The 24,810-nt window shown below is 46.6% G+C and overlaps 1 protein-coding gene across 14 annotated transcripts in view; it reads right to left on the reverse strand.

The window, feature by feature from the left end:
- Nucleotides 1-24,810, reverse strand: part of THRB (thyroid hormone receptor beta) — a 402,102-nt gene that overhangs the window by 19,435 nt on the left and 357,857 nt on the right. For all 14 annotated transcript variants that reach the window (XM_070072867.2, XM_070072864.2, XM_070072869.2 and 11 more), the window contains 3 exons: nt 15,702-15,802; nt 9,382-9,529; nt 6,615-6,820 (listed from right to left, as the gene is read on the reverse strand). In XM_070072867.2, the coding sequence (XP_069928968.1) occupies nt 6,615-6,820; nt 9,382-9,529; nt 15,702-15,802 (455 nt within the window). The remainder of the gene's footprint in view (nt 1-6,614; nt 6,821-9,381; nt 9,530-15,701; nt 15,803-24,810) is intronic.

Here is a 24,810-nt window from a genome sequence, read left to right on the forward strand (position 1 = left end):
GTCTGTAAGAAATGGAGTTGTGTAACTGGCACAAACATTTTGAAATCTATGCATAGTTTTTTTCATAATAGGTATTTTCATGAACTCTTTGAAGACCCCTTGCATGCACAGATTTCAAAACTTTTTGCAGCAAAATGAACTTATCTTTTAATTCCATTTTCCAAGGGTACTTTTTGAAGTACCCTTGGTATATCAGGGTGGAACAAACTTATTTTTAAGCCTTTGGGTATTTAATGACAAATACAATTGCTCAAAAAAAAAAAAACTATATACAAAGTAAAAGCAAATAATATACAAAATAAAAGCCTTATAGTATGTGTTAAGGTTTATCTCCATAATGGATCTTGGATACTAGGAAAACATGAGTATCTATCTATCTATCTATCTATCTATAATATAAAAACTGTGCATTGACCTGAGTTAACATCAGGTGTGGGAAATCAAGGTTGAGTAATGCAACTATGCCCATGACTTTCCTGAAGATTCTTCACCTATAAGGACAACACATAATTTGACATCAGTTGAATCTGTTTGATGTCTTATTGCTCATAGCCTTGTAAACCACTACATGGAATACATTTGCTCATACCCACACATATGTATTTATGCACCTGAGACTAAGCTCAGATACTGAAGAAAAGGCTCTGGCATGCAGATTCACCAGTGTAGACATGTTGTGGAAAGGCTGTGGATCCAACAGCCTTAGCTTAATCACGAGTGAACGTCCAGCACTCATTCTGACTTCCTGCCTTTTTGCCTCATGGACCTACTGAGCCAGTCCAGCCACCTCTCCACGTCTCCCCCACAACTTGCCTTGAACTTTTCTATTTCAGTGTGGCCTTCTCTCTGGACTTGCCACTTTCTCCGAAGCAATCCCTTTATGTCCCTCATCTCTGCCCATTCCAAATCCCACCCATTCTTCAGGATCTAACTCAATGTCTATCTTCTCCCAGAGGTCTTTGTAGATGACCTCAGTTTGATATGCGGTCTACTTCACTTGAACACACATGCTCAATCATGTGTATTGCTCATATGGCCTTCAGGCATGTCTGACTATAACATCATTGTAGTTAGGCAGATAGACATCCAAGAAGTGAAAGGGTATGGAACAGGCCTTATGTGCCTTTGTTTCCCGCATACAAAGCCACATGGTGGAGAACAGAATGTTAGTTGGTTGAGTGAATGAATACATGTGTGTTGATACATTTACTCAACCAATGTCCACTGAGCAATTACTGTGGGCTAGACCTAGTTCTAGAAACTGAAGTTATGGCCATGAGCAAAGCATCCTCAAGGAACTTGCATTGTAGTGAGGAAGGACACACCGCTCATAAAAGAACTACATGCATGGAAGAGTTTCTTTTTGCGATAGGACTGGAGGTGACATGATAGGACGTGGGGGTCAGGAGATGGGGTGGGTAGCATAGAGTGGAGGAAGAACATTCAAGGGAGCAGGAAAAGACAGTGCAATTCCTCAGGGACAGAAGGAGGCCGATGTGGTTATAGCCACGCAACGGCGTGAGAAGAGGGAGGGAGGAGAGCAGGGTCCCTTCGTGCTGGGCTTTGTGGACCAGGGAGAGATGGAATGCTTCTAAATGCAATGTGGCACCAACTTAGGGGTTGCACACAGGAAAGGGGCATGGTGAGGTTCATGGTTATTGCATGAAGCAGGGATGTGGGGAGCCAGGGAGTGGGACTGTCAGGCAACAGTAGGCTGAAGTGGGCTGGGCGCAGGTGTGCAGTTATGATGGAAGAAGAAGGATTCAAAACATATTTTGAAGGCTGGAGATGGCCTGGATGTGGGATAAGTAAATCCTTTGGCATAGAGGAGACAGAGGGTACCGACAGAGACATTCTGGTGTGTGCAGGTGTGGGTGTCAGCCCTTGCTTAGCACTGGAGGTGGCTGGAGTTTTCACAAGTCTCAGCTAAGTGGCTTTCTGCTTTGACTGCTTCATCAGTATTACTCAGCGTGAGTAGGAAATGCTGCCAGTTGACGCCTCTCCAGAGGCTGGCTCAGAGCCAGGGACTTCTAATGCAGCGCTTGGGCACACGCAGCGGGGTGGGGTCAGACAGGACACTTCCCTTCTGCTTGTTCACAAAGTGTCTCCTTGCACCTGTGCAAAGCTGGGCAGGAGGCTCCAGGCTGATGGTGATTTAAGAGCCCAGAGACTTGGGACAAGACTACAGGTTCACTGTTTTCCAGGGAGGAGGAGGGATGAGATGGTGAAGGCGGTGATGGTAGGAAAGATGCATGTAGCATTGTTGTTAATGATATGCCAAAAAATGTTAGATTTCTGGTATCTGTTGCTTTTATGCCACCTGGGAACCACAAAGAACTGAATCTTCGAGGGGTGAATTAACTTGCCCCACGTCACATAATTAAAAAGGAACAGAGGCAAGCCTTGAACCCAGGCTGTCTAGTTCCAATCTCCATCACATAACTACTCCACTACTCTGTCTTCTTCAGATGCCGCTGTAATAATTTGGGGGTGTCAGATGCATTGCTGACTTGATGGCCTTTGTCTTATGGCCTGTCCACATGGACCACACATTGCCAACTCACCTACCCTGCCTGAACCTTCTGTTATGCCCCTTCTTTGAGACTACCCAACCGTGAGTGTGTGAAATCAGAGAGTGGGGCTCTGCTGGGGAAAAGCAAGGTTGCATTTTAGCCTCGGGTAGAAAGTCCATCCAAAGCCATACCTTTGCGTGGAACCAAGGAAGAAAAATAATGCTACAGTGCCAACAGACAAAACCATTGCTAGTATGGGGTTTATGTTAAAGCGATCCCATGCTGCCCTGGCGGTATGGAAACAAGTTACCCTGGGTGGGGGAAATTTGGCATCAGGTGCTACTTGTTCCCTTCATCACCATGTCATTGTTGCTGGTGAAACTGGGCATTTTTGAAGCCACAGAGATTTGAGTGGATTAGAGAAAATTATACGATTTCAATGCTTTTGGAAGATGTCTTAAAGAGTGGCTTTAGATTTACATGAAAATCTACACAGCTTTTGCAGGAGTTCCTCATTTGCCACAGACTCTAATTTTCTCAAAACCCAAACACAGATTTGAAACGCAAGTCAACCCACCAGTCTCTGTTTCTAACTTGAGTCCTGGTGTTGGGGTGAGAGACGAAATACTTCCTCTGGGGAGTAAGCCACCTACCCATTCCTGATAAATGTTTTCACGACAAGATGCCATTGCAAAGACATTTTTGTTTTTAAATTTGAGAGGGAGAGAGAGAGAGAATGAACGAGTTACCACTTACTGGCTCACTGCCCAAATACCCACCATGGCAAGAACTTGCCAGGCTGAAGGTAGTAACCAGGAACTTAATCCACATCTCCCACTTGGGTGGCAGGAACCCTATTACTTGAGCCATCATTGTTGCTTACCAGGGTCTGCAATAGCAGGAAGTTGAAATCAGGAGCAAGAGCCTGGTATCAAACCCACGTACTCAATATGGGACACTTGCATCTTAACTGCTAGGCTAAATGCTCACCCCTAATTTTTAATTCCATATTACTTTAATTTTAATACCATACTATTATTAACATAATACACCTTCTCAAGTTATTTTCAGAACAAAGTGGGACATTGACACATAAAAAAATAAATGAAATAATATACACAACACTGTTGCAAACACAACGAAAGGGTACCAGCCACACACAGGAGATGCAAATCCTAGGACATAACAGATTGTTCAGCCATGGCTACCTTCCAGACATGAATATCATTTCGTAAGTCTGTCTTCAAGCAAGGGTTCTCAATGTTCTTGCGGGAGTAATTCACTACTCAGAAGAGTGACATTTTCACTCCGAGCATAAATACTCAGTGGGAGTCTCATGTGTAAATATGGAAACTGGCAGGCACACAGGGCTTAACTGTACTTTCCCCAAGGATGGGCCTGTGGAACTGCATGCTCAGTTTAACAAGGACTGCGTTCTCTTCTGCTTCCCTATTGCTTTGTAACAAACTGCCCTCAAACTGTGGCTTAAAGCAACAACTTTGACCTCCCACAGTCCTGGGGACCGACACACAGCTGGGGAGTTCCTTCTTGGGGTCTCTCCCACAGGGGCTGTCCCAGGGCCTAGAGGGCTGGTGTTGTAGGAAGACTTCTGCACGCACACTTCTGGGGCTGGGGCTGGTTGGGACTCTCTTTCCTCGTGGTCTCCACTGGCCTGCTTGGGCTTCCTCACAGCATGGTGGTCTCGGAGGAGTTTGACTTTTTACATAGCAGATACAGCAGGTGAATTTCCTCTCTAAAAGAACCAAGTGGGAGCTGCCAGGTTTCTAAAGACACAGGCTTGGAAGGCACTCAGGCATCCCTCCTGCCCCAATCCCAGCCAGTCCAGACCCAGAGGGAAAGAGAAATCGATTCCACCCCTCGATGGACGGAATGCATCCAGTAGGGGAGAGAATGGGACAGCTGCTGTCTCAGAGAAGCCATGGCCTGTCTCAGTCACACACAGGAGAGATCATGAAGTGTCAGTTTTCGGTGAAATACGGTCCTTACCCTTGGGAGAGGCAGGGGTGATCCCAGGCACAGAGGGGGTTGGCTGGTGGGAATAAAGCTCACTGTAGACACAGAAGGAGTAGTGGAGTGCTCTGATCTCCTCACCCTTCTAAACAGGACTTGGAGAAGGAGTCATTTCTATCTGGACCAAGAGGGATGGTGTTTATACGCTGACCAGACCAAGAATGTCAAAAGACACAGGTCAGCTCCACAGGGGAGGGCAGATTGGCGGGTCAAACAATTGTTCTGGACGTGTCAGCTTCCTGAAGCACACCTCTGTGCGTGGACAGTCTCATGGACCTCACAGAGAAAGGAACGGTTGGCCACTCTGTGCCAGACCTCCTGGGTTGTTCCTCTAGGTGATCAGAATGATGCAAACGAGTAGGAGCCTTTAAGTTAAAAGACAGACCTTCAGGCTCATTCTAGTGCCTAGGTGTGCTGCTATCTTTGCCAAAGAGACTGCAATCATGAGGAGATTCGATTACATTTGCCGCATAGTGTTGGTTTCTCTGCTCAGAGGCCTCTCCTGACCACCCTGCTCAGAGATATGAGGTCTCTCCCAACTTCTGTTCACCTTGCAGCTGGCCAGGGTGGTGGGCAGGTGCATGTACCCCGGAGCTGGCTGCACTCAGCACCACCACGTCCTCGCTGTGGGAGCTCAGCCAGGTCTCCTTAACTTCGCTGCCTCAGTTCTCTCTTCTGTAAAATGGAGCCATTAACTCCCATCTGCCTACAGAGTTGTAGAGGGAGTCAGTGTGTACAAAGCTCTTGGAAGGGTACCTGGCATGTGAGGCCATCTGAGTTTGCTAACTTTGCTCTGGGTCGGAGCCATCAATAAAGTGCTGGCATTTTTAGTTTTTTTAGGACAATGAAGGTAACTGTTTCAGAGCCGGTTGAATACAAGGAAGCTCATCCTTTTCAAAACTCTCCTTTAAAGTTGTTATTATACTATCTTAACAACAATACAAAAAGACTGATTTATCACGTGGATGTTGTGGTGCGAGGATGCCTGTGTTGCTGTACCTTCTTGTTCAGAAGGGGTGCTACTCTAACGTGCCCTGGGGATACAGACAGATCTGGACCACTTGATGCCCATGGTCAGTGGGGGGACTCAGAAAGGGCTTCATATCACCAACTAAGAGTAGGTCAGTGTTTCAGATGTCAGACCCCAGTGGGTGAGCAGTCCTTCTAACGAGGAGGGTGCCCAGCCTGGACTTGCAGCAAGAAGACCTGAGCTGGCCTTTGGCTAAGCCATTTTTTATCATTGTGATCTTGGGCAAGGAACTTTAGGCCTTTGGCTTGGTTTGTGTACCAGTGAAATGGGGATAACAATTCTAGCCTCACTCAAGATGCTAGGAAGCCCAAATGAGGAATGGGAAAGCTGATGGCTTTCATTAAATGTTGATATTCCAAGGGTCAGAAAGGGCCTGTTGGGGCTGGCGCTGTGACGTAGAGGGTAAAGCCGATGCCTGAAGTGCCGGTATCCCATGTGGGTGTTGGTTCTGGTCCCGGCTGCTCCTCTTCCAATGCAGCTCTCTGCTATGGCCTGGGAAAGCGGTAGAAAATGGCCCAAGTCCTTGGGCCCCTGCACCCACATGGAAGACCCAGAAGAAGCTCCTGGCTCCTGGCTTCGGATTGGCACAGCTTCAGCCGTTGCAGCCAGCTGTGGAGTGAACTGGTGGATGGAAGATTTCTCTCTCTCTCTCTCTCTCTCTCTCTCTCTCTCTCTCTCTCTCTCTCTCTCTCTCTTTCTTTTTCTTTGTCTCTCTCTGCCTCTCCTTCTCTGTGTAACTCTGACTTTCAAGTAAACAAATAAATCTTAAAAAAAAAAAAAAAAGGAAGGGCCTGTTTTCTGTGTACACCATCCTCTGCCCATTCTGCTTCCAATTCCCATTGTCTTTCTAGACTTAAGCTCATTTAAGTTAAATGCTTTGACTTCTACTGATAGAAAAATACATTTGAGCATTTTTGGGATGCTGTATTCTAGAGGTTGTTTTAAGTGGGATATTGTGGAATCCGCCTGGGGACAGCCTCTTACTGTCATCCAGCACCACTGGGAGGGGAGACAGCACCCACAGCTGGCACAGGGCTTACCAGAAATTTCCGTTTCTGCTTCCAGTGGCTGCCTTGGGCATTGGTGGCCACGTGGGCTTCGGTGACAGTTTTGATGAGGTCCCATTCCTCATCGGTGGGCTCCGGCTTGTGCCCGATGGACTTCTGCAGCTCCTCCCGCCGCCTCTTCTCCCGGTTCTCCTCTATCAGCTTCCTCTTGGCCAGCCTCTTACTGTCATCCAGTACCACTGGGCGGGGAAGACAAGATGAGACCCAGGGCTGACTGTGTGTCCCGAGAGCCCCAGGGGAGGGCCACCCACCCTCAGAGGGGGTGGATCCTAGGGGCCATTTTCTTCCCTTGGTAGCAAACTGCCATTGGCTAGCCACTATCCCACGTGAGACTCTATCAACCTCCCACTGCTCAGCCAGTTTTCAGAACAAAGCCTCAAGGGCTTTGGACACTGGGCATCCCAGCTCCATGGAGGGTGGTCCTAAAAAGGAGGGGAGCAGAGGGGGTAAAACCTGTGTCCCCACAGGATGCCAGCTACACCTGTCTAGCCCATCCTCTGGGTTCACTCTCAGGGTTAATGTCCCCACCCCTCCTCCAACATGGCTTTCAGTAGGGGGCACTTCAGGAAAGTTCTAGAGTGATAAGTGGGAAGGAAGCTCAAGACCCCTCCCCAGAGGGGAGCCAACTCTGCATGGCTCCCTTAAGTGATAATCAGAATGTGACTGGGCCGATCTTCTATCACTTTCTACGTCAACCCTCTAAGGTGGCAAAAGAGCCCAGGCTTTGGAATCTAGAGAGACTTGGGTTTGAATCCTGACACTACCACATTCTAGCTGTGTGACCTCTGGCAAGTTACTCAGGCTCTCTGGGCTTTCATTTCTTCCTGCATGAAATGGGGTGTTTATACCCATTTCACAGGGTGTTCAGTGCAAGAAGGCACTATTGGTGCTCAGGAAATGCAGTCACAACCTTTACGATTTATGCAAAAGGGACTTAGGGGCAGTCGCCAGACACCTGTGATTCTGTGGAGAATTTGTGAAGCTCAACAGTTGCACTGGACTCCTAGTGCCTCCCAGTGAAATGGCAAGGCTCAGTTCTCCACTGAAGAATCACGGTATTTAGGAACTGGAAGGGACCTTAGATTCAATCTGGTGCAACTTCCTCCATTCGCGGAGGAGGAAAGTGATCCAGAGAGGTCGTGACTTGCCTAACGTCACACAGCAAGTTCGTGGCAGAGCCAAGGCAAGGCCCAGGACTCCTGACTCCAGTTCTACATCATTGTCCTAGGGCCATTTCTTGACGACCTGGTAGGAAAAGAAAAAAAGCAGATGTAGCAGGAGGAAGAGAGCCAAGGTACCCAGCTAGACTGCAACCAGAATCGCTACAGAACCCATGATGATCACGTAGCTATGACTGGATGGTCAAAGTGACACGAGCATTTACAGAAGTGGAAATGGTGCAAGCGGCCCATGACGTCATACTTGGGTCCCTTACTACAGGGACAGGAAGGACGGGAACAGTCCCTAGAGCCGTGCTCACCAACGCCAGGGGTCGTTGCATTTGACAGGTATTACCTAATTTAATCCCGCAACTAACTGACGTCACAGAAGGGGAACTTGAGACTTCATTCTGGAGGTCACAAAGCTAGCAAGTGGCATCTGTGGGACTCAAACCGAAGCTTCTCTGATGAGCCTGAGCTCTCTCAATGCCTCCCAAGCGGGGAAGGGGCCCTCCGCCTAGATTAACTGAGTTTTAGCCTCATAAACGCTCCTATCTGAAACCTCTCGCTAGGACCATGAAATGGATGCTTCCGGGTAACTGCTCATCGCAAGCATCACTCTCAGCGCTTGGTTCTCGGTCCATCACACCTGCTGTCCTGACCAGACACACTGTTGGCAGCCCTCCGCCTTTCTGAAGATTCCTGACTTCATCTTCTTTCATGGGAAAACCAGCACATTCCACAGATTTTTTTTCTTCCCTGCTACTGGTATTTCTCACATAAAAGTAAGCAAGGACAATTTCCTCTTGCATCTGGAAAAGTCCTATTTGCATTTTCTTTTTTGTTATTGTTGTTTTTCCTCTCTTTTTTTTCCTTCTCTTTCTTTGTCCTTTTCTTCTTCATTTGTAACTACCAGTTGAAATCCCTCCCTGAGAGGTTAAAAGTGTCTGAAGTAGAAACCATTAACATGAGTGCCCGCCAAAGGGAGGCTCAGGATTCTGAATGACGTGCTCCTTAGTTTTGTGATTAATTAAAGTGACTGGGGAAAATCCCTCGCACAGAGTGGGCAGCGGAGACCCCGAGGGCTAATCTCAGCACCATATGCCGTGGCACTCTGAAAATGACGTGGGACCACTTCATAGAATGGCTCTATGGCTAAAAATAGGGCAGAGAGCAGAAGGTGGGCTGACTCATGCCATAGCATTCGACTTCGGACTCTTTACACATTTGGATACTCTCTGTTTTCTGCCAGTGCCTCATCGCCCCAAATGTCCAGAAAATAAATTCCTGCTTTTGAAAAATTCTGGAGACTAGTCCTTAAGACTTCCAGCAGGTGAATAGGGGCAATTTAGCCACGCCCACTGCCCACTGCCCACCATCTGGCTACTTGGGGAGTGAGGAGTTGACCAGAGAGGGGTAGGATGGAAGCCTCCTGCAGCAGCCCGGGTGTCGGGGGATAAGGGGTGTGCAGGAAAGCAAGGCGTTCCCCTCTCTTTCCTTTCTGCCTGGTTGATTTCCTGGAAGCAAACCCTTTCCCAATCAACACTCCTTGAGTATGAAGCAAATGAAGTTCTACTTACAATCTGTTGCCATGCCAACATATATGCATTTCTTAAAGCGACATTCCTGGCACTGATTTCGCGTGACTTTGTCTATGACACATTTTCCTTCATATTTACAGGAATAGGATGGATGGAGATTTTTCTGAATGGTTCTTCTAAAGAAACCCTACACAAAAAAGAAAGACCCAAGACAACAATTTCATATTTTCTAAGAAGAAGTGATTTTGGCATTTAGTGTCCACATAGCTGAGCTGCATTGTTTTAAATCTTAACCTTTTTGGAGCACTTGTCTACAGACTCAGAGACAGCACAATGGGCCCCAAAGACATCCAAAGAAATCTACATCTGGGCAGAAGGAGAGGCCATAGCCCCCAGAGTCAACATCGTTTGGCTTTTATTCAAGGGAAAGAAGCCAACAGGAGAGGTTAATGCTTGCTTTTAGCTTTTCTGAACACTGACTAATACAAATAAGTGACTTTATCTCATTGGGTGTCATCTACATCAGTCTATGAAGAGCTTTGCTACTTTATCTTGGGAGATAAAAGAAGTGGATACATGTGATATTTAGTAATTTGATCCTTTAGTAATTAGAGGCAAGAATGACCTTTATTATTATTATTTTTTGAAGGCTGATTTATTTGAAAGTCAGAGTAATAGACAGAGAAAAGGACAGGGTGGTGGGGAGTGGGGAAGCTCTTCTATCTGCTGGTTCACTCCCCAAATAGCAGCAACAGCCAGGGCTGGGCTAGGCCAAAGCAAGAGCCAGGAACTCCACCCAGGTCTCCCAATAATGGCCCTTAGAGCCTTAGTTTAATTATTTTTTAAAATAAAATGCTTATTAATATTTATTTGTTTGAAAGGTGCAGCAACAGAAGGAGGGAGAGAGGGAGAGCAAGGGAGATACAAGAGTGATCTTTCATCTACTGGTTCATTCCCCAAATGTCTTCAACAGCCAGAGCTGGCCTAGGCTGGAGGCAGGAGCCAGGAACTCCATCCAGGTCTCCTGCATGGTGGCAGGAACCTAAGCACTTGGGCCATCATCGGCTGCCTCCCAGGTACGTTAGCTGGAAGCTGAATCAGAAGTAGAGGCTGGACTCAACTCCAAGCATTCGGATACGGGATGCAGGTGGTTCATTCTGTGCTACAACGCCCGCCCCTAATTCTTGCTTTCTGTCTCTTGAGAGTCAGCTCACATATCCATTCAAACAATACTTAGGGAGTGGAAAGTTTCAGGTTTTCTATCATATCCCCCCCAACCCCGACTCAAGGACAATAGGTTTTTTCCTTTCATAACACTCATTTTCTACAGTATCTGCAGGCACACAGCCATAATTTCAGTGTATCTCTTCCTTTCTCAAGAGACTGGAGAGTGGCACGGTCACAGTTTGTGTCTAGGTCTCTCAAGAGTGTGCTACGCTAGAACCTGTCTGGATATGAGCCTCACATCTTGGCAGCTGGACTTTGTGGTGAGAATTCATTGCAAAGTGCTGAATGCAAAGGTGCATTCCACATGGTTCTGTCTTCCCCACAACCCTATGCGGGAGCTACTCTTACTGTCTAAATTGCAGGGAATTAAAAAACAGAGCCTCAGCCAGGTTAAATCTCAGGGCCCAAGTCACATGGATGCTGGAACCTGGCCTGCAACTCAGGAGTTGTACTCCTAATCCTACTGGTTCAACTGTTTCTGTGCTGTAAGGTAAGCAAATTTTATTATACTACATAAACGTTTAAATGAAGGGATTATGTCAAGAATCCCTTCCCATCCCCACTTCAAAAACACTAGGTTTTATTTGTTTTGGTAGAACAGTGAAGCAAAACAGGTTTTGAAAGATGTTCTCTGTTGAAGCTGAAGGGGGGCCTCTCTGTTAGACAAATGGTAGGACTGAAATGCTGTAGACCTGGATTCACAGCCTACATTTTTATTACTATTTATTGTTATAAATATTTTTATTTATTTATTTGACAGATAGAGTTACAGACAGTGAGAGAGAGAGACAGAGAGAAAGGTCTTCCTTCCGTTGGTTCACCCCCAGAAGGCTGCTAAGGCCAGCGTGCTGTGCCGATCCAAAACCAGGAGCCAGGTGCTTCCTCCTGGTCTCCCATGCAGGTGCAGGGCCCAAGCACTTGGACCATCCTCCACTGCCTTCCTGGGCCACAGCAGAGAGCTGGACTGGAAGAGGAGCAACTGGGACTAGAACCTGGTGTCCATGTGGGATGCTGGCACCGCAGGCAGAGGATTAACCTAGTGTGCCACCGCGCCGGCCCCTACAGCCTACATTTTTAATCATCCGGTTTCATTTTCCTTTGGTTTGACTATGTGCATATACCCACTGGCATAGTCCTTGCTCAGACACAAAAGCTCTTTCTTATAATGAAAAGGTCCAAGGTAGGATTTCATACTTTGCAAAGCAGAACAACATGGACAGATACCAGGAATAACTGAGAATCACGGGCTTCATTTTGGGGCATAGATGCAAACCCCTTATCGTTTCCGTTGTTCAAGTTCTAACAGGAAAACTATCATGTTATATTTGGGTTTTTCGTCCTTGAACACTTGAGTCGATTGCTTTGAGTGATGGGGATGCACTGGGCGGGACTCACGCACTTGCACCCAGGGCAGCCGTCTGGGGTGCTAGCAGTGACCCCCTGGGTGTTGGACGGCACATTCTGCCATAGCCTGACTGCCACAGAGTGAAAAACAAGTTCTCCTGCGAACCTGCCTCCTCTACTTCTGTTACCTTATCCCAAAGATAGGGAGAGAAACTGAGAGACTGCTGGCGAGGGGATGGACGTCACAGTGGGGAGAGGACCCAGGCAGCAAACCTCCTTCTGGGGAGACACCAATCCCCAGAGGTGGAGAGGCTGAAGTCCAAGGCATCTGGTGAGAGTGGCCACTGTACTGTAGGGGCGGGGAACCGTGCTCTTTCTGATGCAGGAGCGACCCCTTTCTTCCTGGGTCCCTGAGGCTGACTTGGGCTCCAGCATTGGCGGCCGTGGTGGTGGTGGTGGGTGGGAAGGGGGATCGCAGGACGTGTTGAAGAGCAGACAGCATAAGGAGAGGATGGGGTGTGATATGCCGGACACAAAGGCTACTCTGTGTACCTTTTAATGGCATGAATGAAATAATTAATGTTTGGCTTATTTTGCAGAAAGAGTTGATGTGGCTCACTCAACTGTTCATTGCATCACCTTTCCCAAGTCCTATGATGCTCCTTGGACACTTCAGGGACAAATCCCTTGTGAGATGCTGGCCACTCTTGAGCTATAATAAAGAATATTTTTGACGTTTGATGAAGGACTCTTCAATTTGAATAAAGGTCCTTTAGTTTTGAAAGGTGACAAAAATGAACTCCTGGAAGTGAACTTGATTGGAAGGTGTTTGAAACAGTCTACTTTAGGGTGGGTGTCCAGCTTAGCGGGTAAGAGGACTACATGCTATACTGCAGGGCCTGGTAATACATTGGCTCTGGCTCCTGACTCCAGCTTCCTGCTAATGCACAGCCTGGGAGGCAGTAGGTGATGGCTCAAGTAACTGGGTCCCTGCCACCCACATGGGAGACCTGGAATTCCTGGGTCCCGGGTTCATCCTCAAAGTGTGGGCATGTGGGGAGTGAAGTTGCAGATGGGTTATCTCTCTGTCTCTCAAAAAATCAAAATAGTCTGCTAAGAAAAACCCTTTTAGAAGTGAGTTGACAAGAGGAAGGTAGCAGGGAATAAACAAGGCTGTATGTTTCATCAATGAGTTGATGAGTGGGGGTCTTGACATCAACATCAGACTCGCTTTTCAGCCTTCTGAGAACACAGGATCTGGTCCTTTGTGGTTCAAGGTGAGGCACTACAGTGGGACAAATGTCACTTCCCAGTCCTGTGTTTGGGCCGCTGTTACAGAGATTGTCTATCGTGGGGCAGTGGCAACGCTCTTCCTATAAAAGATGCACAAAAGCTGGTGCATCACAACGGAGAAGACATTTCCGGAAGATTCTGCCCCAGCACACTGTAAGGATGGGGTAGAAGATTTCCAAGTTACAAGTCCATAAACAGAACTAGGAAGCATATCCTTTTTCATCTTTTGCCGCTAATGGTTTCACTTGGGAGACTCCTTCGTCTTTATCCAAAATGTTCTGCTGTTCTCTTCAGAGCTCCACACAGCCAGCCGCCGAAGGGTGAGTCCTGGTTCTATTATGGAGGCAATTTCAGGAACAGGGTTCCCATCTGAGACCCAGGCACTGTGGTGAGAAGTCTCGCTTTTTCCTATGCAGCTGCTTCCTTTAAAAAAGTCTCAACTGGAGCTGCACCCAGACATCCTGTGATCTTGGGAAAAGATGCTGTTTGGTTTCTTCATCGTCACAGAGAGCTAAATGAGGCAGGGCCATGAGGGCAGCAGGCTTGAAGCTCCCTTTGTTTAACTGAGTCACTAATAATACTTGAAGCCCTCTGCAGGGCACAGCCTGTCTCTACAGACCCTTTGGGTCTTTAAGTGTTAAATGGAATCTTTATTACAGTCTCTCCCAGAATCCAAAATTTACCATTAGAAAGAATTTTAAAAGAATCTCAACACTGCATAATCAGATAAATAAAGTCTTATGAATTGGTCATAATTTAGAGCAAAAGGGGGCCAGTTTCAATTATTTTTGGAATGAGAGAATGAATTGAGAATTATATGGTTTTCTTACTTTCAAATCAAGCCAATGAAACTGTGCTTTCAAGAGACAGTCTGCAAGCCTTCTAATTCATAGACTGGCTAGGACTTGCTTGTGTCACCTCCATCCCATATTTTCACAGACACAAAGGCAGCCTTGAGCCCACTCTTTGCTAAAAGACTCCACAATCCAGATGAGCTGGGTCTGGATGAATGAGAACATGTTATATCACATTCCAAAACACAATCTCGTGAATATAAGGCCTCAGGACCTTAGAAACAACCTCTTTCCAATAGCTGTATTGTCTCAGCACTTCTGGCAAACTTCTCCTAATTTGATATACAGAAAGCAGGGAATCTTCAGGGAAAATCTTCTGGAAGGCGAATGGGGGATACATGGGCTGGAAACATGTTGAGTTTTGGGGATTAGAGGCAAGTGCAGGAGGAAAGGGTGTGGATGAGGGGGAGGAGAGAGAAGAGGAGGGAGATAATGTGGGTGGAGGAGTAGAGAAGATGGACTTGTTTGATACATTTTAGCATGATTGCTTTAGAGTTTCCATCTCGTGATAACGTAGTTTGAATATAAGAGGCCAATGAACCATTTAATAGAAACATTCAATAAGTCTTTTCCTGATTTAAATATGTCCTCATTTATCAAATATTGGCAGAATACTGGATAGAGCACTGGGTTAAGCTTTATTTACACTCATGGTAGACTTGACTTTCCAGGCAAAGTTGTCAGATTGAAAGATATTTTGCATAAAGTTTATTTTAATTTGGGAGATGAAGATTGTAAGTAGGCAAATTTAGGCTCCTGTGGAAGTGAACGGGCCTGTGGTCACTGCTGTTACCAAGTATCTCCTGAGGAGGAATCTGCTGGCCCAACATTAGCTGCTGGAGGGACGGAATCTGCTCACGGCAGGCTTTGCAGAAAGCCGACTTGGATGCCTTTCAGAGCATAAGGGAATCCAAGCTGCCTCAAAGATGCTTCATAATGAAACGCTTCAAATGAGCATATCCACGCGGATTAACAGGGGAGGACAGCCAGGGAGGACCAGCCCTGCCTCCTCACACGCTGGAGATCAAATAGCAGGTTCTGTGCTTCTTGACATGACAACACATGAAAGAATATCTATGCTTCTCTAAACCCACAGTAAGTGTTCATAATTTCTTTTCATTTTAGTAATTCTCTCCCCATTTAGAAAATGCAAAGAAACCAGATAGCACACTCTGGCAATACTTCTTAGGCTATTTAGAATTTGGGGGGCAAAGTTCAGTTGTGAAAATGATGAGCACTGTGTGGGCAGTTAGCCTAGTGGTTAAGATGCCTGGGTTCCATTCCTGACTCTGGCTCCTGATTCAAGCTTCCTGCTGATTCAGACCCTGGATCCCGCATTAAGTGAGTAGCCATAAGTAACTGGGTTCCTGGCAGCCACATGGGAGACCTGCATTGTGTTCCTGGCTCCTGGCTTTGGCCTGCTCCAGCCCAGGCGGAAGGGTGTATTTGGACAAGTGAACCAGCAGATGGCAGCACCCTCTCTGTCTGTCTATTTTCTCGCTCACTGCGTCTCAAATAAATAAAAACTAATAAAAATGGAAAGCATAACTAGACGCCCGGATGACCACAGGCCATGGACGTGGGAATTGGGTTTTAAGCTGAAGTTGAACTTAATGTTCAGAGCAGACCCGGGACAGTTACCTTGCAGCCTTCACACGTGATACAGCGGTAGTGATACCCAGTGGCTTTGTCACCACACACCACACAGAGCTCGTCCTTGTCCAGGTAACTGGGGATGTACCCTGCGAGGGAGACAAAAGGAGGAATGTGAAAAAAATGGTAGATCGTCCAAGTCAAAGATAGATCACAGCTAAGGTCGCCAGGCCATCACCAAAACTGGTTTTCCAAGAGGAGGTGGTGACGACGGAAAAGATGCAAGTGTGTTACAGCTGCAGAGTTAACCTCGTGCCCAGGATTTCAGAACGCCTCAGCCGAGGGGGTGCTCCTGCTGCTGTGTGGGTGGGACCAGGAAGGCTGCGAGAGGCTGAGTCCAGCAGAGGCCAGGAGTGGAGGCACCTGGAGCACTCCGAGCGCTGCACTTTTTCACGAAGCTTACGATTTCAGAACTTGCTCTCAAAGGAGACCGGATCCGCTTGGGAATCATGTTCCACGCAAAAGACTGAGAAAACTGCACAGCTGGACAGGCCCTGGTGATCCTTGGGTACTTTTACAGTGAAGAAAGAGGCCTTCCGAGGCTTGGTCTTCCTCAGGGCCTCACTGGAAGCTACCAGCAGAGACAAAACCCCAGATCCAGCCCACCAGTGTAAGCAAGGCGGGCCTTTTTCTAAAAATAGAGCATTTAAGCAGCGTGAATAAGGCCATCTAAGAAAACTCTGGTAGATGTGACAGCAATGATGCACCGTCCCATAATGCTGGGCGGCTTGAAATCATACAGGTGCTTCTATATGTTAAGGAAAAACCCAACCATGGTGCTTCTCTTTATTTATGTACTCCAAGCTGTGAGCTTTACTTTCTTGACCCAGGAAGCTGCCCATTCCCCACAAGGCTTGGCCGCTTCCCTTTTTCTTGGGGACAATGCCCTCCCAGCAGGCTTGGATTCAGCAGGGCAAGGCAGTTCACACAGATCAACGCTTTGCCACAGATGCACAGATGAGGCCAACAAATCAAGGCGTGAGTGGTTGGGATGTGAAGCAGGGAGGGGCTGAGAAATTGCAGATTCTTCTTTCTCCTGATCATAGCTTTCATGAAGTTCGTTGACTCGGCACGTTTTCCTGGGTTTCAGAAAAGATTAGCTAGGTTGGAATGACACATGACTTATTGTATATTTTACCATGACATTTTCATAGGCCTTTTCTTAAATGAGGTCACCGAGGGCTTACTTTTCTGAAAAGAAGCCGTCTTGAAAACAGAGGAAAATGAATCCTTTGCATAATTTCTTAGAAATTACTTTACTCAGACTTTAATTTAGAAAAACGCTCCATCTCGGGAGGCAGATAAATGACTTCAAAGTGAGATCTGTACTGTACAGGATTATATTTTTAAAACATCACAGCTTTTCTTAGTTTACTTCTGCATCATGCAAACCATGATTCATCTGTTGAGTTCACTGCTAGGGTTTCAAAATGCTCATCAGACATTTTTAAAAAGAGAATTCGGGGAGGGATCTAGGAAAGAAAATGGAGAACTGGAATGGGCTGTGTGTTCATTCAATCATTCATCTATTCATGAATTCAGCATACATTTATCTAGCATCTACTAGGGCTTAGTGCTGTGCCAGGTGCTGAGAATATAAAAAATCAATAAGACGAGCTTGCTTTCTTTGGGAGGCATTTGTGCAAGCAACTGAATTGTTTCTCCAGGCCTGGTTATTCCTCAGTGAAAGAGAAAGAAGTGAAAATAAAGCAAGAACATGAACGCACGCTCCAGATCACTAGAAAACAATGCACATTAAACCCATAGTGAGATATCGCCTCCCACGCACTAGGAAGGTTCTAGCAGACCAGACAGATAATAACAAGTGTTGACAAAGACTTGTGCTCCTGTGCCTGTGCGTGCATGGGGACAACTACTTCACAAACACAAAGTAACCCAACTCTTCAAACGAGAAACTTGTTCTGAGGAAAGCTCCATCTTGACCTCTCACACCTGGAAGCTATGCACAGTTGATCCAACACAGTGAATTCTCCGGAGTCTTGCACATCAAATGAAGCTCGCAGAGCTAAGGGACGAAGAGGCTCCTGTCATGTGCAGGAGCCCACTGCAATCCAGCTGGACACTACGTCCTTGTGTCTCCTGTCTGAGGAGGGACTGCCACATGGTGTCTGAGAACATGAACCACAGTCAGGAAGCTGCAGATGAGTCATCCTATCACCACCCTCACCCTGCTTCATTCCTGCTTGCTTTACCTTGTGGCATTAGCAAAAGGACATCGGAGATTTCCCTCTCTCAGCAGCTCAACAGTTTAGGTAGGACAAACTGTGTGACATTACGGTTCCTGTGAACCTTGGAACTGGTGTGTGGAACAGGCTCTTTCCATTTTTCTGATTGCTCAGTGGATCACTGGTTTGCTTTATTCCCTTATTTCTCCTGGATTATCTTCTTAGTGGGTGGAGGTGAATAAAAGTCTTTAGTCAAACTATCAAGCCTTCCACAGAAACATCTGCTTAAGTCTCCGGCAGCTGCTTGCATGATCATACTAGCACACCACACCCCTCGCTTTCTTCTCTCTAACATATTAACTCCAAACCATCTTATTTATCTAAAACAGTCATCACAAGTAATGATATGTCAATCCCTATGCCTAAGCCCATTATTCATCGTTAAATAACTTCCATCAGGGAATACTAGCCTGCTTCTAGTGCGAGGTAGGTAGGGGATCTCTTCAGATCATTGGGTCTGGGATTCTTGAAATCACGTGCTAATCCAGTCTCCTGCAGAACTTAACCACTTCTTGCTGTTCTATTTCAGTATCTTTTTCATTTTTCCTGCTCGCTGAATGAATCCCTTACTGGCTGATATGCCCAGCTAAAGTAAACACACATGCAACACTAGTTACTGGGAGTGGGAACTGATGGACATCAAAATGTCAGCGTTGGGTTCTACCCAGAAACAAATACGAGAGACACAGTCATAGAAGCTACACCGTTCATCTGAGGAAGTGTCCCAGGTGACTGCTAAAGGCACTGGCTAATAACTCCCCAGTAAACAACTGAAACCGTGACAATGTGCAATTATTTCAGGGTGGTAGGCTTTCCCTAGCTTTTATTTGCATTGTTTTTCAGACTAATCAGTGATGCTGCCACTTGATCAAGCATATTTTCATGAAAGCAAACTCCATCTGCTTGTTCAACACAGGACTTGGCGGTTTTTCTTTTTAGTTGACATTTGGCAGTGTCTGATGAGTTGCTTAAGTATTACCTCACATATGAAATAGGTTGACATGGTAAAATATTACTTTTTAAAACCTTTTTGGGTAAGAACTTTATGAAGCTATAATTCACATACCATATAACTCAATGGCTTTAAATATATTCAGAGTTGTGAAACTATCACACTATCAATCTTAGAATATTTTCATCACCCCTCAAAGAAATCCCATTCCTTTGGAAGTCATCCCTCCCTGTGCTCTAGGCAACCACACATCTACTTTCTGTTTTTACAAATCGTCTATTCTGGACATTTTATATAAATGGAATCATACAACATATGGTCTTTTGTGAGTGGCTTAATATTTTGAAGGTTCAGCTATGCTGTACCGAACACTGAGTTAAAAAAGTTGATCCTCAGAAGTTCGTGCCTTTGCCCTCCAAATTGTGCAACAGGCAGTGAACTTGACTTCTTGGTTTGTGCTAGCTTCAGTGTTTTTCCCTGTAAGGGGAAAATCAGAAGGCTGCCTAGTTTGAATCTTTAAAAGTTTTTTCTTAGTTGAGAGGCAGAGAGGGGGAGGGAGGGAGGGAGAAAGAGGAAGAGAGAGAGGAGAGAGAGCCCACTTCCATCTGCTTGTTCACTTCCCAAATCCCCAGATGCCTGCAGTGACTGGGGCTAGTGGATCCAAAGCCAGGAGTCAGGAGCCCAATCCAGGTTTCTCACCACTTGGTGTTAGAGACCCAATTATTTGAGACATCAGTGCTGCCTCCCAGGGTCAGCATTGCCAGGAGGCCAGAGGCAGGGTCAAACGCAGGCGTCTGATGTGGGACACATACAGCTTTATCACTGGGCCACACGCCCACCCTAGCGCAATTCTCGAGTGAATTTTTACAGCATGTAACATAGCCTGGGAGGAGAACCACTGGTGATCATTTGGTCACCGTGAAAAACACGTAGCCCTTAGGGAACAGAGTACAAAGCAGATTGATCTTGGTAGATCTAAAGGAGAAGGTGCCGCTTAGGGAGGCAGAGGTGGCAGAATGGAGAGGAGCTGGGTTTAGAGATGTTTCCAATCTGGCTAATCCACATAAGACCCTTGCCCAGCCGAGCCAGCCCTGGCACCCTCAGGGAGCACTCGTTATTTGTGGTAGTAGAATCTACACAGTTCTTGTGGGCAACTGCACCTGCTGAAGATGCCAAGTAATAACAGCAACAGTGAAAAATAATAAACAGGCACGGCTTGGTTCATCTTGTCCAACTACCAACTCAGAGCCAGCAAGAATGCTGAGTGGCTTGGGATAGGATACAGGATGCGATTATACAGGGTATTCAAAAAGTTTGTGGAAAATGGAATGAAAAGATAAGTTTATGGGGCTGGCAGTGTGGTTCAATGGGTTACGCTGTCACTTGCAACAGCTGGTTTGCATCCCAGCTGCTCTGCTTCTGAGCCAACTCCCTGCCAATGCATATGGGAAGGCAGCGGAAGATGGCCCATGTACCTGGGCCCCTGACACACATGTGGAAGGCCTGGAAGAAGCTCCTGGCTCCTGGCTTTGGCCTGGGCTAGTTCTGGCCATTGCAGCCACTTGGGGAATGAACCAGAAGATATAAGATTTCTCTCTGAATCTCCTTCTGTCACTCTGTCTTCAAACAAAGAAAAGAAATCTCTAAACAAAAGGTAAGTTTGCTTTAGTGCAAAATTTGGAATCTATGCTTTTTTCATAACAAGCACTTTACACAAACTTTTTGAAGACCGGTTGTATTTTAACACCCTGAAGTAAGCTTTATTACTCTTTCAACTTTATTGTGAACGCCTTCAATTCAGCCTGCAGCTCAGACCTCTCTGATTTAAGCTTCTTTTCTGCCGGTACCTTCTTCCCTAAGCCATTTCTTTACATACTTAAAAACCTCGAATGGCTTATCCTTTAGCCTTTTCCCAACATACTAATCCTGATTCCTTTTACATTTAATTCTTGGCATTAGGAACCAAGCTTTGCATCATGTTAATCTTTAACCCTGATGAACACTATATTAATTCATTAGAACTGCCCATGCACTTCTTTATTTAATAAAACATGTACGGGCCTACTGTGTGTACGACCCTCAGCCCACTTGAAGCAGTATTCACTGTAGAGAGCTTCTCTCACTGCTGTTTGCGAACTTCCTACAGAACTGCTCTTAGAAGCTTTTCCTCAGTGCAGCACCGTCTCTGTCCTCATAGATCACGGAACATCTTTCCTTCACCCTCCACCCTCTGGCTGGCCGGGCCTGGTGCTGGGGGACAGCAGAAACCAGAGGCCCAGGGTTTGAATGCATAAGGAATGTGGGTGGAGGGAGGAGAGGAAGTAGGAGAAGGACCTGGTCAGAGATTCATCTAGAATGTGGGATGACGACACAATGACAACAACTTTGGTTGTCCACCTGAGATCTTAAGGCTGAAAAGGGGCAAAGCAATTTTGGATGATTTCTCCTGGCTCAAGAACTCCTAAAACTAAAACATATACACTTACTAATTTTAAAGACTGGGCTTGGGCATACTAACATTTCACATAGAGGAAGTCCCTTACTCAACTTCCCTGTCTTTGTCCTGGAGTTGCTGACATACTCTTTGCACCCACAGTTCAAGTTCAAATACTTGATGATGCAAATTACAAAGAAAGGAAACAGGCAGGTGTAATGAGTTTCACTCAGAATTCTAATCAGGAGAGCGTGTACACTGGTGAGCTACAGGGCTTGGCTAATGGAGTGCTTAAAAAAATAGCTGATTTTTAAAACTAGGAGCTTTCTTGTTTTACATGAAGAGCTAGAAATACAGAGCCCAGATTCTCAGAAGGCAGCTATCCACTGAGAAAGCAGCCCCATGTCCCCAGAAAGAGACGTCTTTTCCAGGGCTCCCAGGCAGCACTCAAATCCTGAGGCTTACTGTTCACCACCCTTTATCTGAGTGATTGCGTTATGTCATTCAGAAGTAAAGAAATATATATATATTTTTTTGACAGGCAGAGTGGACAGTGAGAGAGAGAGACAGAGAGAAAGGTCTTCCTTTTGCCGTTGGTTCACCCTCCAATGGCCGCCGCGGCCGGCGCGCTGCGGCCGGCGCACCGCCCTGATCCGATGGCAGGAGCCAGGAGCCAGGTGCTTTTCCTGGTCTCCCATGGGGTGCAGGGCCCAAACACCTGGGCCATCCTCCACTGCACTCCTGGGCCACAGCAGAGAGCTGGCCTGGAAGAGGGGCAACCGGGACAGAATCCGGCGCCCCAACCGGGACTAGAACCTGGTGTGCCGGCGCCGCTAGGCGGAGGATTAGCCTAGTGAGCCACGGCGCCAGCCAGTAAAGAAATATTTTACAGAATTTTTATGCTGATCAAAAGTGGGGAGACAAAAGGAGTCTACAAAAGGGAACATATTTATTTACAGAAGAGAAAATATTCTCATCCTACAGCATAGAAATATTGTGTGTCTTGGATGAAAAATGTCATTAAGCAGTCTTTAGGAAAGAACCCTCCTTTCTGTCTCTCTCATTGGTATTAGCGCTCAGGTACTTGTAAACATTGGAGTTTTAGAATCTTGGTACTAATGAAATGATTTCCTGTGTCAAAATGGAGTACATGGGGGTGGGCATTGTGGTGCAGTCAGTTAACCCACCTGTTGGCATTCCCAGTTACTCTGTTTCTGATCCAGTTTCCTTCTAATGCATCTTGGGAGATGGCAGGTGATGGTCTGGTGTCCTGCCCTCTACATGGGAGATTCGGATGCAGTTCCTGGTTCCTGGATTTGGACTGGACTTGCCCTGGTTGTTGTGAGTATTTGGGGAGTGAACCGGTGTATAGAAGATTCATTCTCTCTCTCTCCCTCTCCCTCTCCCTCTCTCTGTGTGTGTCACTGTCTCTGTCTCTCTTTCTCTATCACTCTGCCTTTCAAATAGATGAAAATAAATAAACACAAAAAATGTAGCATGCGTTGGAAAGCAGTGAGGCAAAGCTTATTATAAGAGTAGGAAAGCAAAAAGAAGCAGAACGCATCACAGCAAGTGAGTGAGAGTTGCCAGGGATTTTACTTTGAGAATCTGTCTATGGCTCTGAACTCATAGAGAGGCACCACCCATAGTTATTTCATGTCCTGCATCCTTTAGAAAAATGAGTCCTTTAAGAAAACCTGAAAATCTCAGAATGGAATTCAAGGTTAAAGCTGTAAAACTGTGGGTTAGTAACTCTTCAGGTGTCTGTTATGGGAAGGGGAAGGGGCTAGTGCCTTTGTCACCAGGGTCTCCTCATGGCTGGTATCGGCTATGTGTTCTCCTTGTTGATATGTCCTGCAACTGTGGAAGACATGCACCCTGCAGAGTGTGAAGTAAGAGAAGTTGCTGCTGATGACAGACCCAGGTTGGACACAGACCAGCACACATGACAAAGAGAACCAAATCTGGACAACAGATATGCTCTATAACACATGGCGGCAAGGATGGAGCTGTATGAGTGTGTCTGTGTGTTCAGCTGTACTCCACTTGGAGACCGCTCAAGAGACCAAGAGCTAAGGCATCTGCAAAGCAGAAGAGGGATTTTCACATTATAAAAAGATGTTACTTCAGATATTCTCTCAATATTAAGCTCTTCACCACTAATGCAGTGGCTCTCGGCTGGGGATGATTTTGCCTTCCCTGCCAGGGGACATTTGGCAATGTCTGGAGACATTTTTGGCTGTGGCAATTGGGAACTGGGCGGTTTGCTAGTGGCATCCAGGGGATACAGGCCAAGGTTGTTGCTAAACACCCTACAGTGCACAGGACAGCCTCACAGCAAAACATGGTCTGGTTCCAAATGTTGACAGTGCCAGATTGAGAAACTGTAGTCTTATACACTTTATGTATATAATTTATTGTCTTTTCATTCAATGAAAATACTTATTTCAGAAAGAGAGGTAGAGAGAGAGAGAGAGAGAGAGAGAGAGAGAAATTTCATATCTACTGGCTCATTCCCAAAATGCCTACAACAGCTGGGGCTGGGCTGGGTTGGGGCTTGAAGCCATGAGCCAGGGACTCCATCCATATGGGTGGCAGGGACCCAAGTACTTGAGGCATCACTGATGCCTCCCAAGGTCTGCATTAGTTGGAAGCTAGAATTGGGAGCTGGAGCCAGGAAGTGCACCCAGGTACTTGAATGTGAAACATGGGTGTCTTAACCAGAATCTTAATCACTAGACCAACAGCCTGCCCCCATTTTTTAAAAAGGTTGCTTACATAAATGATTGAAAACTGCTGTATAAAACAAGGGATATCTGCTTTAGAAGGCAGGGCTGGTTGGAAGCAAGGGTGATGGAGAGAGTGTGGTGCTGGCTAAACAGAAGAGGTTGGTGGGAATGAGCTGTCTGGGAGTTCAAGCGATGTAAGTGGAGCAGGGCAGGACAGCACTCAGGGTGTGGCTGGCAGCGGTGGTAGCTGGGAGACAGCAGCACGGTTCAGCGTTGGGGATGGTGCAGAGAGGAACCCACGGAGACACTGGCTTTGATGTCTGGAACAGAGGGTGTAAGCAGAAGCGTGAAGCCAACCGAGAAGCGCTGGTGTTTGACCTAACAGGTCACGGCCAAGGGCTGATGCCTTGAGAAGGATCCCTATGGTGGGTGCAAAGGGTGGAGAACTGTCACGAAGCTGCTGGGAGCAGAAGGGCTGGAGGGGGTGGGTGTGGAGAGGAAGAGGGCAGGGCAACATGGCAGGAGGGAACACCAGGTAAGAAAGGTGGTGTGTGTGTGTGTGCGTGTGTGTGTGTGTGTGTACACGTGCATGTGGTGGAGGGATGGCTGGAAAGCACCCTCTGTGGGTTCCCAGGAGAACCAAGAAGATTCCCCAAGGGCAGTTGGCAGTTGGCTCTAGGGGAGCCGAGAAGAGTGTGATACCAAGGACAGCTCATGGAACCTCAGCAGTCCCAAG

Source organism: Oryctolagus cuniculus, chromosome 4 (genome assembly GCF_051225735.1).
Source record: "Oryctolagus cuniculus isolate XC-2025 breed Fujian yellow rabbit chromosome 4, ASM5122573v1, whole genome shotgun sequence".
NCBI lineage: Eukaryota > Metazoa > Chordata > Mammalia > Lagomorpha > Leporidae > Oryctolagus > Oryctolagus cuniculus.